We start from the raw sequence: 12,569 nt of genomic DNA on the forward strand, positions 1-12,569 counted from the left end.
CTCACCACCAGCAAAGTATACCATAGCCAAGCTGATGTTTGTATGTAAACGACAGGGTGGGTGTTTAAAGTTGGGATATTTTATAGAATGTGTTCAAGTTGACTCTTTAGTCATGTGATAAAGTTGGACAATGATAGATCCACATTGGTGGTTAATTGACCCACTGTAAAGGCTTAACACGCTGACCAGCCTCAATGCTTATTGTCACAGGTCAGATAAATACACCAAGAGAGTGTACTCTGTTCATTGTCACAAAGCAAACGCTTTTTGGTATTCATCCTATGTATTTTCTGACTGCCTCTCTCTCTCTTTCTCTCTCTCTCTTTCTGTCTCCCTCTCTCCTTCCCTCCTCTATTGTCCAGGGTCCACCTGGCCGTGCAGGAATTCCTGGTTCGGATGGGGTTCCTGGTCCTCCAGGTACCATTCTGATGCTGCCTGTAAGTCCCGCCCACCCGTCACACGCCCACCTAATCCTCCTTGTCACACATAAATGTCTCTAAACTGTGTGGCTCCTGCAGTATCAGGGCAGTAAACTCCAGTCATTTAACAGTATACCTCATTGCATCACCATTAACTCAAAGTATTTTAACCAACATCCACTCACAGAGCGGCAAATCACTTATCTTGTAAATGTCAGGCAGTGTAATGGAGTAGAACCAGTGACTGAGTCCCTGGGCTGCTCAATGGCAGAGCACAGTCTGTCTGTGTGGCAGAGTTTGACAGCTTTACAGGTACTGCTCTACACACACACACGACGGGGAGACCCATTAGCGGGCCGACTGTGTAAAAGAAGACTTCTCCTTTCATGAACAAGTGTTTGCTCTCTCTCTCTCTCTCTCTCTCTCTCTCTCTCTCTCTCTCTCTCTCTCTCTCTCTCTCTCTCTCTCTCTCTCTCTCTCTCTCTCTCTCTCTCTCTCTCGCTCTCTCTCTCACCCTCTCTCTCTCTCGCTCTCTCTCTCTCTTTGTCTCTCTCCCCCCATCTCTCTGACAGTTCCGTGCTGGAGGTGAGGCCCAGAAGGGACCTGTGGTTTCAGCACAGGAGGCTCAGGCCCAGGCCATCCTAGCCCAAGCCAGGGTGAGTGCCACTGAGCAACACTTGGAGAGTTTGCTGTATTATGAGCTAACGACTGCTGGGTATTCTTTGCGAATCGTTAGCAAGAGTGTCCCACCTGTGTTCTAAACATTCATTACGGCTATGGAACTCTTGGCCCAGTCATTCCTCATTTTACAAGCTTTGATGATGTCGTGAATACAGGGCCAGAGTGAGTGCTCACACACTCTGGGGTCTCAGGAACTGTGGTGAAAACAGGTCACGCTCAGCAAGGTGTGTTATATGGACACATGGAGCACATTTAGACTGTACGTCACCCAAGCCCGGTACAGAATGCTGAGCAGAGTCTATGGAGTAGCAGGTGCATCGTTTCCGTAGAGAAAGCACTTATCACCTCTCTGTAACTGGCTGTTTCTAATAACGTTCACATCTGCAGATTTTACTGCAGCCCAAATTCACCCGGCTGATTTACAGTACAAGCAAAAGCTTTGTCGTGATTGTTTTTTGTCCCTGATTTGGTTTGATCCACAGCTGACCATGAGAGGATCTCCAGGGCCAATGGGCATGTCAGGAAGGTCCGGCCCAGTGGTGAGTCACCTTCTCGTACACACCCATACAAACAAACACGCAAACATGCACACGTGCTGAGACACACCAGCACAGTATACATATCATCCCCTCATTCCTCACCAGGCAGAAAAATAGGCTGATGAGAGCACTTTTCTTTAGCCTGCCACAAACTATCGACTATACAGTAACTCACGAACACACAAATTCACACACACATACACACACAGTATTATTTAATACCAGTTGAATCCCTGAGACTCATTTTGGCAGCTGCATGTCCTCATTACCACTAATGTCTTTATATAGCACCACCGTAGAATAAAAAGTGTGTACTGTAATTCAGGTTATTTTCAAAATGGCAGAAGAGTATTTATTCAGGATGATGTATTTCTCTAGTTTAGTTTAACATCAAACAGAAATGTATCACAGGCAACCAGTAATGGTGTGTGTGTGTGTGTGTGTCGTATAGGGTGGACCTGGATCTCCCGGACATAAGGGTGAAGGTGGCGACTCTGGACCTCAGGTTACATCTTCCTCCTCACTTGGCTTTCAATGATCTCTTGACCAGTATTGTATGTTTTCCTTTGATAACAACAAACGGTAACAACTCTGTGATCTCTTCAGGGCCCAAGGGGTCTTCAGGGTCCTACCGGTCCACCAGGGAAAGGAGGAAAGCGGGTAAGAATGACTGTCCCTCTTGGTAAACCCTGCCAGTATGTGTTTATACTATAATAGTATTTCACGTTCTTCCTAGCCAACATCCATTTGGCAGTGTGGCCTGTCTTTGCAGGGAATATTCTGAGTGTTTGTAGTTAAGAAGATCACACTGTGTTCTCCTTGGCTAGGATAAACCAGCAACCTTCCATTCAATTATTTACTGTCTGTGCAATTTAAATAGCTACAGTGTGACAATGGTGTCCTAAAAACATGAAGTTCTCAATTATTTGTACAGATGTTCTTTTTAATGTAACTAGTTTGGAACCTGACGTGTGTGTGTGTGTGTGTGTGTGCCTGACCCACAGGGCCGTAATGGAGCTGATGGTGCCAGAGGAATGCCAGGGGAGGCTGGAGGCAAGGTAAATACTGGAGATCTCTTCTCTCACAACCCCCAAGTCATCAAACACGGCGCAATCTGTGATCTACGGCAACAAGTCCAACTCCTGTCAACCTGTGTGTTCTTGTATCTGCTATCACAGGGTGACCGTGGTTTCGATGGCCTGCCGGGTCTCCCTGGAGAGAAAGGACACAGGGTAAGAAGTGTCCTCGGACTCACCTCGTTTATCTCCCTGTCCATTACCGTTGGGGCCATTGACTCGCCAAGCCACATCAGACTTAGGCCTAAACTGAGCCTTAAAATACTCTCAAAGAAAAAACAAGTCAAGCTACCAATCAGTTAAGTCTATCCTCCCCGGCTCAGTAGGTTTTGCCCTCCGGGGCCAGGCGACACGCACCCTCAACCATTAGGCCTCGTTAGAACAGCAACCCAATTACAGTGGGCCGCTCCTTGCCTCCAGAACCACTCAGCTGCCTTTGAACCGGGCCTGTGGAGGAGAACGCCTTAGCAGAACTCTGCTGAGTTTGGAGTTTGTGGAATGCGGGCCTTTGCTGAGTTTGGAACTAAAGGGCCAACGATCACAGAGGGTGTATTTGTAGACCCAGCGCTGGGCTCTTATTCCTAATCCTGTCCCAGGTAATTACAGGGCACCCAGAGGCAGCCCTGCCGGCCTATAGGCGTCCCAGAACTCTCTCTATATATATAGTGGAAACAATGTGAGGGTGTTGGCCATACTTGTGATTCTGATTTGTTTCTATATTCTTTTTTGGCTCTTTTTCTCCTTTTCTCTCTCTCTCTCTCTCTCTCTCTCTCTCTCTCTCTCTCTCTCTCTCTCTCTCTCTCTCTCTCTCTCTCTCCCTCTCTCTTTCTCTCTCTCTTGCACCCTTTCACCCTATGTCCCCTCTGTCTCTCTGTTTCTCTCTCTGTCTCTAGGGAGAGCATGGTTCCACCGGCCCCCCAGGACCACCAGGAGAGGATGGCCCCAGAGTAAGTGACCCCGGACCCACCAACCATCCCACCCTAACGGCTTCTCGGCCCCATACCTTTTCTCCCTCTACCCTGTGTTCCTCCCTGACCCACTTCTCCTCCTCCGTATCTCCAGGGAGAAGATGGAGAGATCGGGCAGAGGGGCGTGGCTGGAGAGAGCGTAAGCCTACACGCCCTAAAGTTGCGGTCAGACAGACTAACAGAGCACCAGCTCCCATAACCGCAGCGTAGTGATGACTAGCTTACCTTCACGCCCCCGTCTCTGTCCTCAGAACAACATTGGTTCCAGGCCACATGCCTGCATCCTCCCCTCCACATCTATTAGAGGCAATTACTTCAGCAGAAGAGCCCCTCCTCCTCTCCACTCAGTTGCATTCCTGTCTGTTAGAGCCATCCTATCAGACATGGAACTTCTGTCCGTACAGACTAGGGGAGGGTCATGCTGTCAGGAAGGAGAATTAGCTGTTCTCACATTACCCATGAGAAAAGGCAACATTCTCCTTGCCTTCTGGAAACGGACCATGGCGTTGTGTGAGAAAAGACCTTGGTCGCTGCTCCGTGCATCTTATTAAGGCTCACTCAACCCAAATACTTGCACACCATTCTTTTCACTAAATTACAATTGAAGGTAGTAGATATAGAACATAGTGAAAAAGAGGCTCAGTTTTCCCCTCTCTCTACCCTACTTACTACCATCTGTAGTTACCATATCTGACCACCAGAGTTCAGTATTTCATGTACTTCATCATTAAAAAGCCACAGCGGTTGCTAATGCCTTCAGTGAAGTGTCTAGTAACTGCCACCACCATAGTTAATAACGTTTCAAGAATAACACTTATCTATCTTACTTACTACATATGTATCTGTATTTGGTGTAACACTTCTTTCCATGGCGCTGTAGGGTCCTAGAGGGCTACTGGGTCCCAGAGGATCTGCTGGACCTTCAGGACAGCGTGTATGTTCTCCTCGCATCAACGTCAGACTACTACAATTGAAAGACACAGTTCTGTCACAATACTAACAAGTTGTCCTATTTACAGGGTCTACCTGGACTTGATGGCCAATCAGGACCTAAAGGGAATATGGTGAGTGTTTAGTAACTAAGTTGGAACTACAGACCGGTAGAGTTAGGTGAACATCTAGTGAACTATTCATACAGATTGTACTGTGCCTGCAGATGAGATAAAGATGAGCTAAAGAAAGAAAAAACTCCCAAAAGGAACTCCCTCACACATGGACTTCTTGCCTCATTTCCAGCAAGCCTAGAACCCCCTCACCCATAGGCACTGAAACGTTATTATAAGCCCAGTGAATCATCCAGGTTGGGGATCTGCCTTTTACAGCTGTACACACAGTTGCTCCCAGAGGCCTTGTAACAGTTGTGTTTAAAGGCTGTGACACAATAAGTCTGTGTGAGCCGTCAGCAGGGATGTGAAACAACACATCGCTTCCAGTCAGTGCTATTATTTTGAACCCACAACCAGATGGATGCGCTGCCACACAGAGAGAAAACCGTTGCACAAGGTTATAACTCAGAGTGAAAGCCATCTAATGTAGGGGTCTGTTCAGGCAAACATAGGATCCGAGCATGGCATGGGAAGGATAAAAACAATATTCACACTGAGGGCAGTGAGACAGTGGGTTTGAATTACTGTGTCTTTGATTCACACAGTTGAAATGGTTTTACCGAAGAAATCCCACTCCCTTATGTGTAACTGTAGATCTTTAGGATTAACTTCACTGCTGCCATGGTAGCACATACATAGAATGAGGATGAATTCACAAATCTTAAGGGAAAGATGTGATTACATTAAAACGATATTGTTAAAGAGACACGGGCTTCCTCTCTCTTTCCACAGGGTCCACAAGGAGAAGGAGGGCCTCCTGGCCAGCAAGGTATCCCCGGACCACAAGTAAGTCTTTTCTCTGTCTCTCTTCCCCTCTCTCTCTCTCTCTCTCTCTCTCTCTCTCTCTCTCTCTCTCTCTCTCTCTCTCTCTCTCTCTCTCTCTCTCTCTCTCTCTCTCTCTCTCTCTCTCTCTCTCTCTCTCTCTCTCTCTCTCTCTGTCTCTCTCCCTCTCTCTCTCTCTCTCTCTCTCTCTCTCTTTCTGTCTCTCTCTCTCCCTTGCTCGCTTGTTCTCTCTCTCTCTCTCTGTCCTCCTCAAGCCTCTCAGCTATATCTATGGCACGGCGGGGAGTACTTTGACCTCAGATGGTCACACTCATGTTTCTTTAATCACTCAGATCTTCCTGTGTTTAACTTTCCCTCGTCCCTCACTCCCTCGTTTCTTGAACGTAGGGCACACTGTGGGATGTTTTTCAGGACTTCCAGGATTTGTTAGCTACTCAGAACAGTTGGCTGTCATCTTTATAATGTGTTCTGTTAGTATAAGTAATGGACACACATCTTGGATGGATTTGGTGCTGTCTACCCCATGTCACTGTCAACTTGACAGCTCATTGGAGGAAATTCGATTTTGGATTCATATCTAACATGAAACAGCTTGCCTCATGGTAGTAGTGTATCAAGTATCCTTAGCCATAGAGGTCATCGAAAAGTCCTGATTTCCAAACCTAGCTGTAAGACAAGTTACTTCAGCTTGTTAGTAAGTTCAGGTATGTGACTATAAAACAACAGGTCGCTAAAATTTCAAGTCATTTTCTGTTGTCTTCCAGGGTCTGGTCGGACCTCAAGGCCCTATTGGTCCTCCTGGTGAAAAAGTAAGTCTGAAAGCACACAGTCGACCCCACACTCCTCCTGCTCTTCTGTTAGAGATAGGTTTCATAAGTGATCCAACAGAGTCTAGGCTCTCTACGCCATATACTTCTCCAGGCTCTCTGCACACAAATAGGAAGAACACCCATGAAAAGACTTGGAACCGGCTCTTCCATATACTGTACTGTACACTTACGTAATATAGCTCACATACTGAAAACCATTTCATTAGGGGTTTTGGTTAGCTATTTCGTTGGGGAAACTCTTTTAGCTAAAACTGTGGGTTAGTGGTGTTTACACATGAATGTCTCTATCCCTCTTTTTTTTATTATGTCTCATCCTGTTCACCTCTTTGCCTTCCTCTGTCTGTTTTGCCACATGTAGGGACCTCAAGGTCGCCAGGGTCTGGCTGGCTTGGGCGGTGCTGACGGCCCTCCGGTGAGTACTTCTTCACTTCCTTTCGCAGTTTGTCACAACCATAATCGCCTGTCCCTCTGTTTCAAGTCAAATCATGTGAAAAGTGCTGTCTAGATCTAACAGGTGTCACTGTGTGTTACTTGCCACTGTTGCTTCCACCTGCACTTGCCACTACTGTGGGCTTGATCTTGATCCTCATACTTGAACTCTGGAGAGCGCTGATGCATTTTGTAACAGACTTTATCCCAAAATCTCTCTTTCAGGGTCACCCTGGGAAGGAGGGTCCTCCAGGAGAGAAAGGGGGTGTTGTAAGTGTCTTACTGTCTAAACCGGATCATTTGAAACAATTCCATCAAAACAACTCCATGGAGTGACAGTTGACTAAGCTGTTTTCACTCTCTCCTGCCGGGTTCCTAGGGTCATGCTGGGCCAATGGGCTCCATCGGCTACCCTGGGCCTCGTGGTGTGAAGGTACCATATAAGACCTTCTGTCTTGACCTTTGAACTCTGTTGATTGCCCCCTCTTCCTTCCTGTCTGACATGCTTTGTCTCTCCACAGGGTGCTGAGGGCATCAGAGGTCTTAAAGGTGGAAGAGGAGAGAAGGTAAGCGAGCCCCTCTGACCCCCCCCCCCCCCCCTCCCCGACAAGCTCATTACAAAACGGTGGTTCTTAAGGTTCTTAATGCATACGTAACATAACGGCCATTTAGGATGGATTAGTTTGTTCATGTGTGTGTTAGACTGTTTGTGTGTATTTCCTGTGAGTGTGTGCTCGGGGAGGATTCGTGTGTATAAGTGAACTGAAATACTATTCAAGCATATAGCTATGCATCTTCCTGGTGGGTTTGAGCCATCCACTGATATGGGATTAAGTAGAAACCCCATTAAGAGCCTATAAGGCTTGTTAGAAGCACACACCATTGAGGGGTAATGGAGTGCATCACATTCATCTGGAATGAGGTTGTTTTTACTGCGATCCGACTGCTGGCTGATCTGGAGCCATTGTTTTCTGCTAGTCCATGTGGAAATGCTTTGAATATTTACCTCTCGCTCTGTTTATGAGTTATTCCACTGAGTCAGCAAAAAAGGGACCCCTCTGGGTTTAGATTACAGTATAAATGTGGATTTGATTTTATAAATATTTTGATTTTATCGATATTTCAGTTAGTGGTCATCTGTTACTTCCACAGAAGTGTGAACCGACACAGAGGCAGTCCTAAAGCTGTGTAGTTCATCATCCTATCTCTGTGTATATATTTTTTTTATAACACATCGTAATGCCATTTTCACCATACTATCTTATTTGACAGACAAACCACCACAAACATTGGTGAACTGCATTCTGATGTTTCACCAGCAGGTGTCAGAACTGCTTGCAAGCACTTGATCTAGACATTTTATTGTATTTTATTGTCACTATCACATTTTATTGTACTGTATACGTTCTCACCGTATGTGAAAATAATATAAAAATACTATAAATAATTTTTATTGGCAAATCATTTACAGAAACGGCAAACAATCTGTTTTTAGAATGTAACTATTTTAGGTTTTGTGACCAGCAGGTGTCAGTACTTATCTATTGAATTGTAAAGAACATGTTAGCTTTATCTTTGTCAAGTGTACATGGTAGAACACAATTCCATTGATGGATCAACCAATATATCTATTCTCTTTCTATAGGGAGAAGATGGTTTTCCCGGCTTCAAAGGCGACATGGGTCTCAAGGGAGACAAGGTGACTGTTTGTAGTTAACGCTCAAGAAAATCCCCCTCCCCATTGTCAGAGGAGAGAATAATATATACGTGTCTGTGTGTGTGTGTGTGTGTGTGTCCAGGGTGAGGTGGGTGTGCTGGGCATCCGAGGAGAGGATGGTCCTGAGGGCCCGAAGGGTCGATCTGGCCCCAACGGGGAAGCTGGACCAATCGGCTCTGCTGGAGAGAAGGTACCTGATCTGATGGGATCCACTCATTATTAGATTCAACTCAGCAAACATCAAAACTGTGTCTTGCTCTGAAAATGAACAGTATAGTTATATATATATGTGCATCAAAAAGACCATCATTGTTACGTTAGCTCAATAATTAATTGAATGACTAAATACATAGAACACATGTAAGCGCTATAAACCAAAAGGAGTTGACAATTTAACAAAAAAATATTTTAAAGAAGTTTGTTCAACAATTTTACAGTGCTTAAATATTAATGTATTTTCAGTGCCTGCAAAGTCAGCCCTAAAGCGAGCCAGAACTTCTTGTGATGTTGTTAATGTTATGTTCTTTTTAGGGCAAACTCGGAGTCCCGGGATTACCTGGCTACCCAGGAAGACAAGGCCCTAAGGTGCATAATAAAAACTATGAATGTGTGTGTGTGTGTGTCTTGATGTACATCACTGGCCCATCCCCAGACACCTCCCCCTTCTCACCACTCCCCTCAGTGTGCTCCCCTGAAGATGAGGTCATGTACATGTTTTAGACTCAGCAGCTACTCCCAGCTCCTCATCTCTGCTGCTGGCCTAGATATAGATACAACACATGCTGTGTCACCCAGGCCCAGGCCCAGGCCCAGGTCCAAGCGTGCAGTGTTGAGGCTGTGAGGCTATAAGGAGGATGTGCTGTAGCAGCTGTTTCTGTACCTGCTTCAGGCAGAATTTCAGAGTGAAACATCAGACACGCACAGCCAGAGAGGCAGCCCTCAGTTTCCCCCGGGGGGATCTGCCTCACAGTTGTCCCAGCACCCCAATCCTTCAGATATAGAACAGAGGCAAGGATTCCGAGTTTGGAGTTAATGATGACGCAAGAAAAGCTCTGTGTGTGTAAGCGTGCTCAACTTTCCCCGCTGTGACAATTCCACCAAGTCAACATGATAAGCAAATAGACTGGTGTGATGTATCTGCCTTTGACAAAGGTGAGGGGAAACGGTCATCACAACAATGACAGTTCGGACCTGCCGTTCTCTCCTCTCTCCAACCTCAGGAATGCATGAGGTATCTCTCCCACTGTTCCTTGGCAGCCTCACTCTGGCGGCCTCGGTTAACAGTTTTCTCCCATGTTCGTTCTGGGAGCCGTTTTTCTATTGCTCCGACTGTCTTATCTCCATGCTGCGAGTCAGGCTTGTTCGTCTGCCCTATCTCCTCACCATTCAGTTTAGCAGGACTGCAGTGTGGGGGGGAAAAACGATTAAGTAGCAAAGATCCCTCTCCTTGCTGTCTCCACTGTTTCTACTTTGCCTGGGATGAAGTTGTCCTTCATACCACCAGCCCATGCCACTGCACATTATAACCCATTCACACAAGCAGAATACATATCCTCACACACAGTAGAAGAGAGAAATACAGTGATTTTACCATCTATTACTGATTACCAATTCTACCATTTATAGAATTCATGTTTCACCATGCTTCTCTCCTCACAGCAATGATTTGCATGATAGTTATACAAACTAGTATAGCCATACTTACAGAACATGGCCCTGGATTATCTGGTTCCAGTGCAATGAGCAAACCTTATTACAAGGGGGTCTCATTGCTCTGCACTTGGCAAAATCGATCAGAAATAGAAAAGCAAACTTGAAGAAAAAAAAAGGTTTATTTGCTATTATTTTTTATGCTGCGTGAAGGAAGGCTGTGTGGGTAAGCTGCTTTATCTTACATTCTTCATACACTCGGTGACTGTCATTCTGCAGTGTCTGGAGTTTCTGCCAGGCTATTTGTTTGACTGGCACGGTAATCAGCCCTAGAGGACATTGTCTGTGATAGCACAGCAGCTAAATTGCTGATGTCTTTAAAATAGGAGGTGGTGTTTTTCATCCCATTGTCTCTATTTGTTTCTACACGCCTAATTTATCTTCCTAGTTTGTCCCCTAACTGTGCAAACAAGCTACCTTGCCTCCAACTGCCAGGTAGCTTGTTGGTGAGATGGGAAGTTTCTGTTGAGGTCCTGGTCTCATGGCCTTTTCAATGGCAACAACTATTGATAGCATCCATAACCAGTAGATGCCTGATATTCCACTAGTCCAACAGTGTGATTCATGGACAGCTCCATACAGGACTTAAATTACATGACCGCTGAGTCTCATACTCTTCAGTTTCATTTCCTGTGCTGGGCCATTGAAGGGCAAGCATCTCTTAATTATTTTCTGTGGAACGCTACTGGACGTTAAAGACTGGACAGATAGCACTCTTCTTTGTTCTCCAATTCTAACTTTCTATCTCTCACACACTCTCTCTCTCTCTCTCTCTTTCTCTCCCTCTCTCTCTCTTTCTTCACAGGGCTCCAATGGCTTTGTCGGATTCCCTGGATCAAATGGAGAGAAAGGAGGGAGGGTAAGGAAATTAAATTATTCCACACTCTACTCCATAAGTGCATCCAGTTTTTAGCCTACAAAGAATGAAGTTCAACCATAAGATACAACTCACCACCAACACAAAAGACATGGAAGTTGAGCTGATGTCATCAAGGCAGTTGAAGGACTCAAGGTCCCAGCACACAGGGATCCAGTAGAGAGGGGTATCAGGTGCAAGGAGTGATGAGCATTGGAGGAGAGGAGGTGGGCTTTATGTTATTATCCTCTCTCAGACAGACAATCAAGAGTAGACACCTCAGGACCCAAAATGCCAGATCTGACAGGTAGTTTAAGCTGTCAAGGGCCTCTGGGTATGTGCTTACCACAGGGATGAAATCATTTATTTTCTAAAAAATGTTCCGGAGGATTCTATTTCAACCATGACTCAACCCCCTTTGCTTAACTGTCGGTCTTTGATAGGCTTTGCTGTGTTTAAATGTCTTCAACTCACAACTTGGATAGGATTTTTACAAAATAAAATACAGCTGTGCTCTTTCACTAGTCTGAAAAGTTCTGTTGACAGACTTTTGAATGTTTTTTTCTTTTATAGGGTATCGCTGGCAAATCTGGTCCAAGAGGTCAACGTGGTCCTACGGTAGACATCTGTCTAACAATTCACCTGCAAATCAGAAGTTGTATAAAAAAAATTGCCATTCTAAACAAATGCCTTTGTGGGTGTGTTTGTGTGTGTATTGTCAAATATGTAGGGTCCCCGTGGTGGTCGTGGTGCTAGAGGCCCAACAGGAAAGCCGGGCGCTAAGGTTAGTGTAACTCTAACTTTAGCATGTACCTACCTCTGCTTCCCATTCACTCAGCTGCCACAGTACTGCAATAATCCCGTCTTTAATCCTGTATAAATCTCAACTGTACCTCTGCTGTTCCTCCTCAGGGCACATCAGGAAATGATGGGCCCCCAGGTGGACCCGGAGAAAGAGTGAGTGCCAGCCCATGTTTTGGTTTGTATTCAGTTTCATGAGACACAGTTTGTGGTCTTGTACTCCATTATGGTTTGTATTTTTTGGGAAGTTCCATGATGGTTTTGTATTGTTGTTTTTGGAATCCGTATATTAATGTGGTCACTTCTATCTTTCTCTTTCAGGGGCCTCAAGGCCCTCAGGGCCCAGTCGGCTTCCCTGGACCTAAAGGCCCCAATGTAAGTATTGGAGGGGCCTATGGGTCATTCAGTATTGTATCTAACAAGCTATGGTTTAAGTATATTATTCAAGGCTTCTGGCCACCGTTGCTAACTAACTACTTGTTCACCATCAGGGACCACCTGGGAAAGATGGCCTGCCTGGACACCCTGGACAGAGAGGAGAGACTGTGAGTTTTCCAGAGGCTTTTGACTTCGATTTGAACTAGACAAGGCTGTTAATACCTGTCATGGAATTATGTTTGCCTGAAATATACTAAACAAACTAACAAGCAAACA

The 12,569-nt window shown here is 45.5% G+C and overlaps 1 protein-coding gene across 1 annotated transcript in view; it reads left to right on the forward strand.

Annotated features, from left to right (window-relative positions):
- Positions 1–12,569, forward strand: part of LOC136958515 (collagen alpha-1(XI) chain-like) — a 54,066-nt gene that overhangs the window by 24,161 nt on the left and 17,336 nt on the right. The window contains exons 13-38 of the mRNA XM_067252485.1: positions 363–437; positions 992–1,075; positions 1,583–1,639; positions 2,091–2,144; positions 2,246–2,299; positions 2,644–2,697; positions 2,818–2,871; positions 3,609–3,662; positions 3,778–3,822; positions 4,564–4,617; positions 4,703–4,747; positions 5,522–5,575; positions 6,337–6,381; positions 6,761–6,814; positions 7,057–7,101; positions 7,211–7,264; positions 7,353–7,397; positions 8,477–8,530; positions 8,631–8,738; positions 9,080–9,133; positions 11,064–11,117; positions 11,688–11,732; positions 11,845–11,898; positions 12,027–12,071; positions 12,237–12,290; positions 12,407–12,460. Coding sequence (XP_067108586.1) covers positions 363–437; positions 992–1,075; positions 1,583–1,639; positions 2,091–2,144; positions 2,246–2,299; positions 2,644–2,697; positions 2,818–2,871; positions 3,609–3,662; positions 3,778–3,822; positions 4,564–4,617; positions 4,703–4,747; positions 5,522–5,575; positions 6,337–6,381; positions 6,761–6,814; positions 7,057–7,101; positions 7,211–7,264; positions 7,353–7,397; positions 8,477–8,530; positions 8,631–8,738; positions 9,080–9,133; positions 11,064–11,117; positions 11,688–11,732; positions 11,845–11,898; positions 12,027–12,071; positions 12,237–12,290; positions 12,407–12,460 — 1,449 coding nt within the window. The remainder of the gene's footprint in view (positions 1–362; positions 438–991; positions 1,076–1,582; positions 1,640–2,090; positions 2,145–2,245; positions 2,300–2,643; positions 2,698–2,817; positions 2,872–3,608; positions 3,663–3,777; positions 3,823–4,563; positions 4,618–4,702; positions 4,748–5,521; positions 5,576–6,336; positions 6,382–6,760; positions 6,815–7,056; positions 7,102–7,210; positions 7,265–7,352; positions 7,398–8,476; positions 8,531–8,630; positions 8,739–9,079; positions 9,134–11,063; positions 11,118–11,687; positions 11,733–11,844; positions 11,899–12,026; positions 12,072–12,236; positions 12,291–12,406; positions 12,461–12,569) is intronic.

Source organism: Osmerus mordax, chromosome 16 (assembly GCF_038355195.1).
Source record: "Osmerus mordax isolate fOsmMor3 chromosome 16, fOsmMor3.pri, whole genome shotgun sequence".
Classification (NCBI taxonomy): domain Eukaryota; kingdom Metazoa; phylum Chordata; class Actinopteri; order Osmeriformes; family Osmeridae; genus Osmerus; species Osmerus mordax.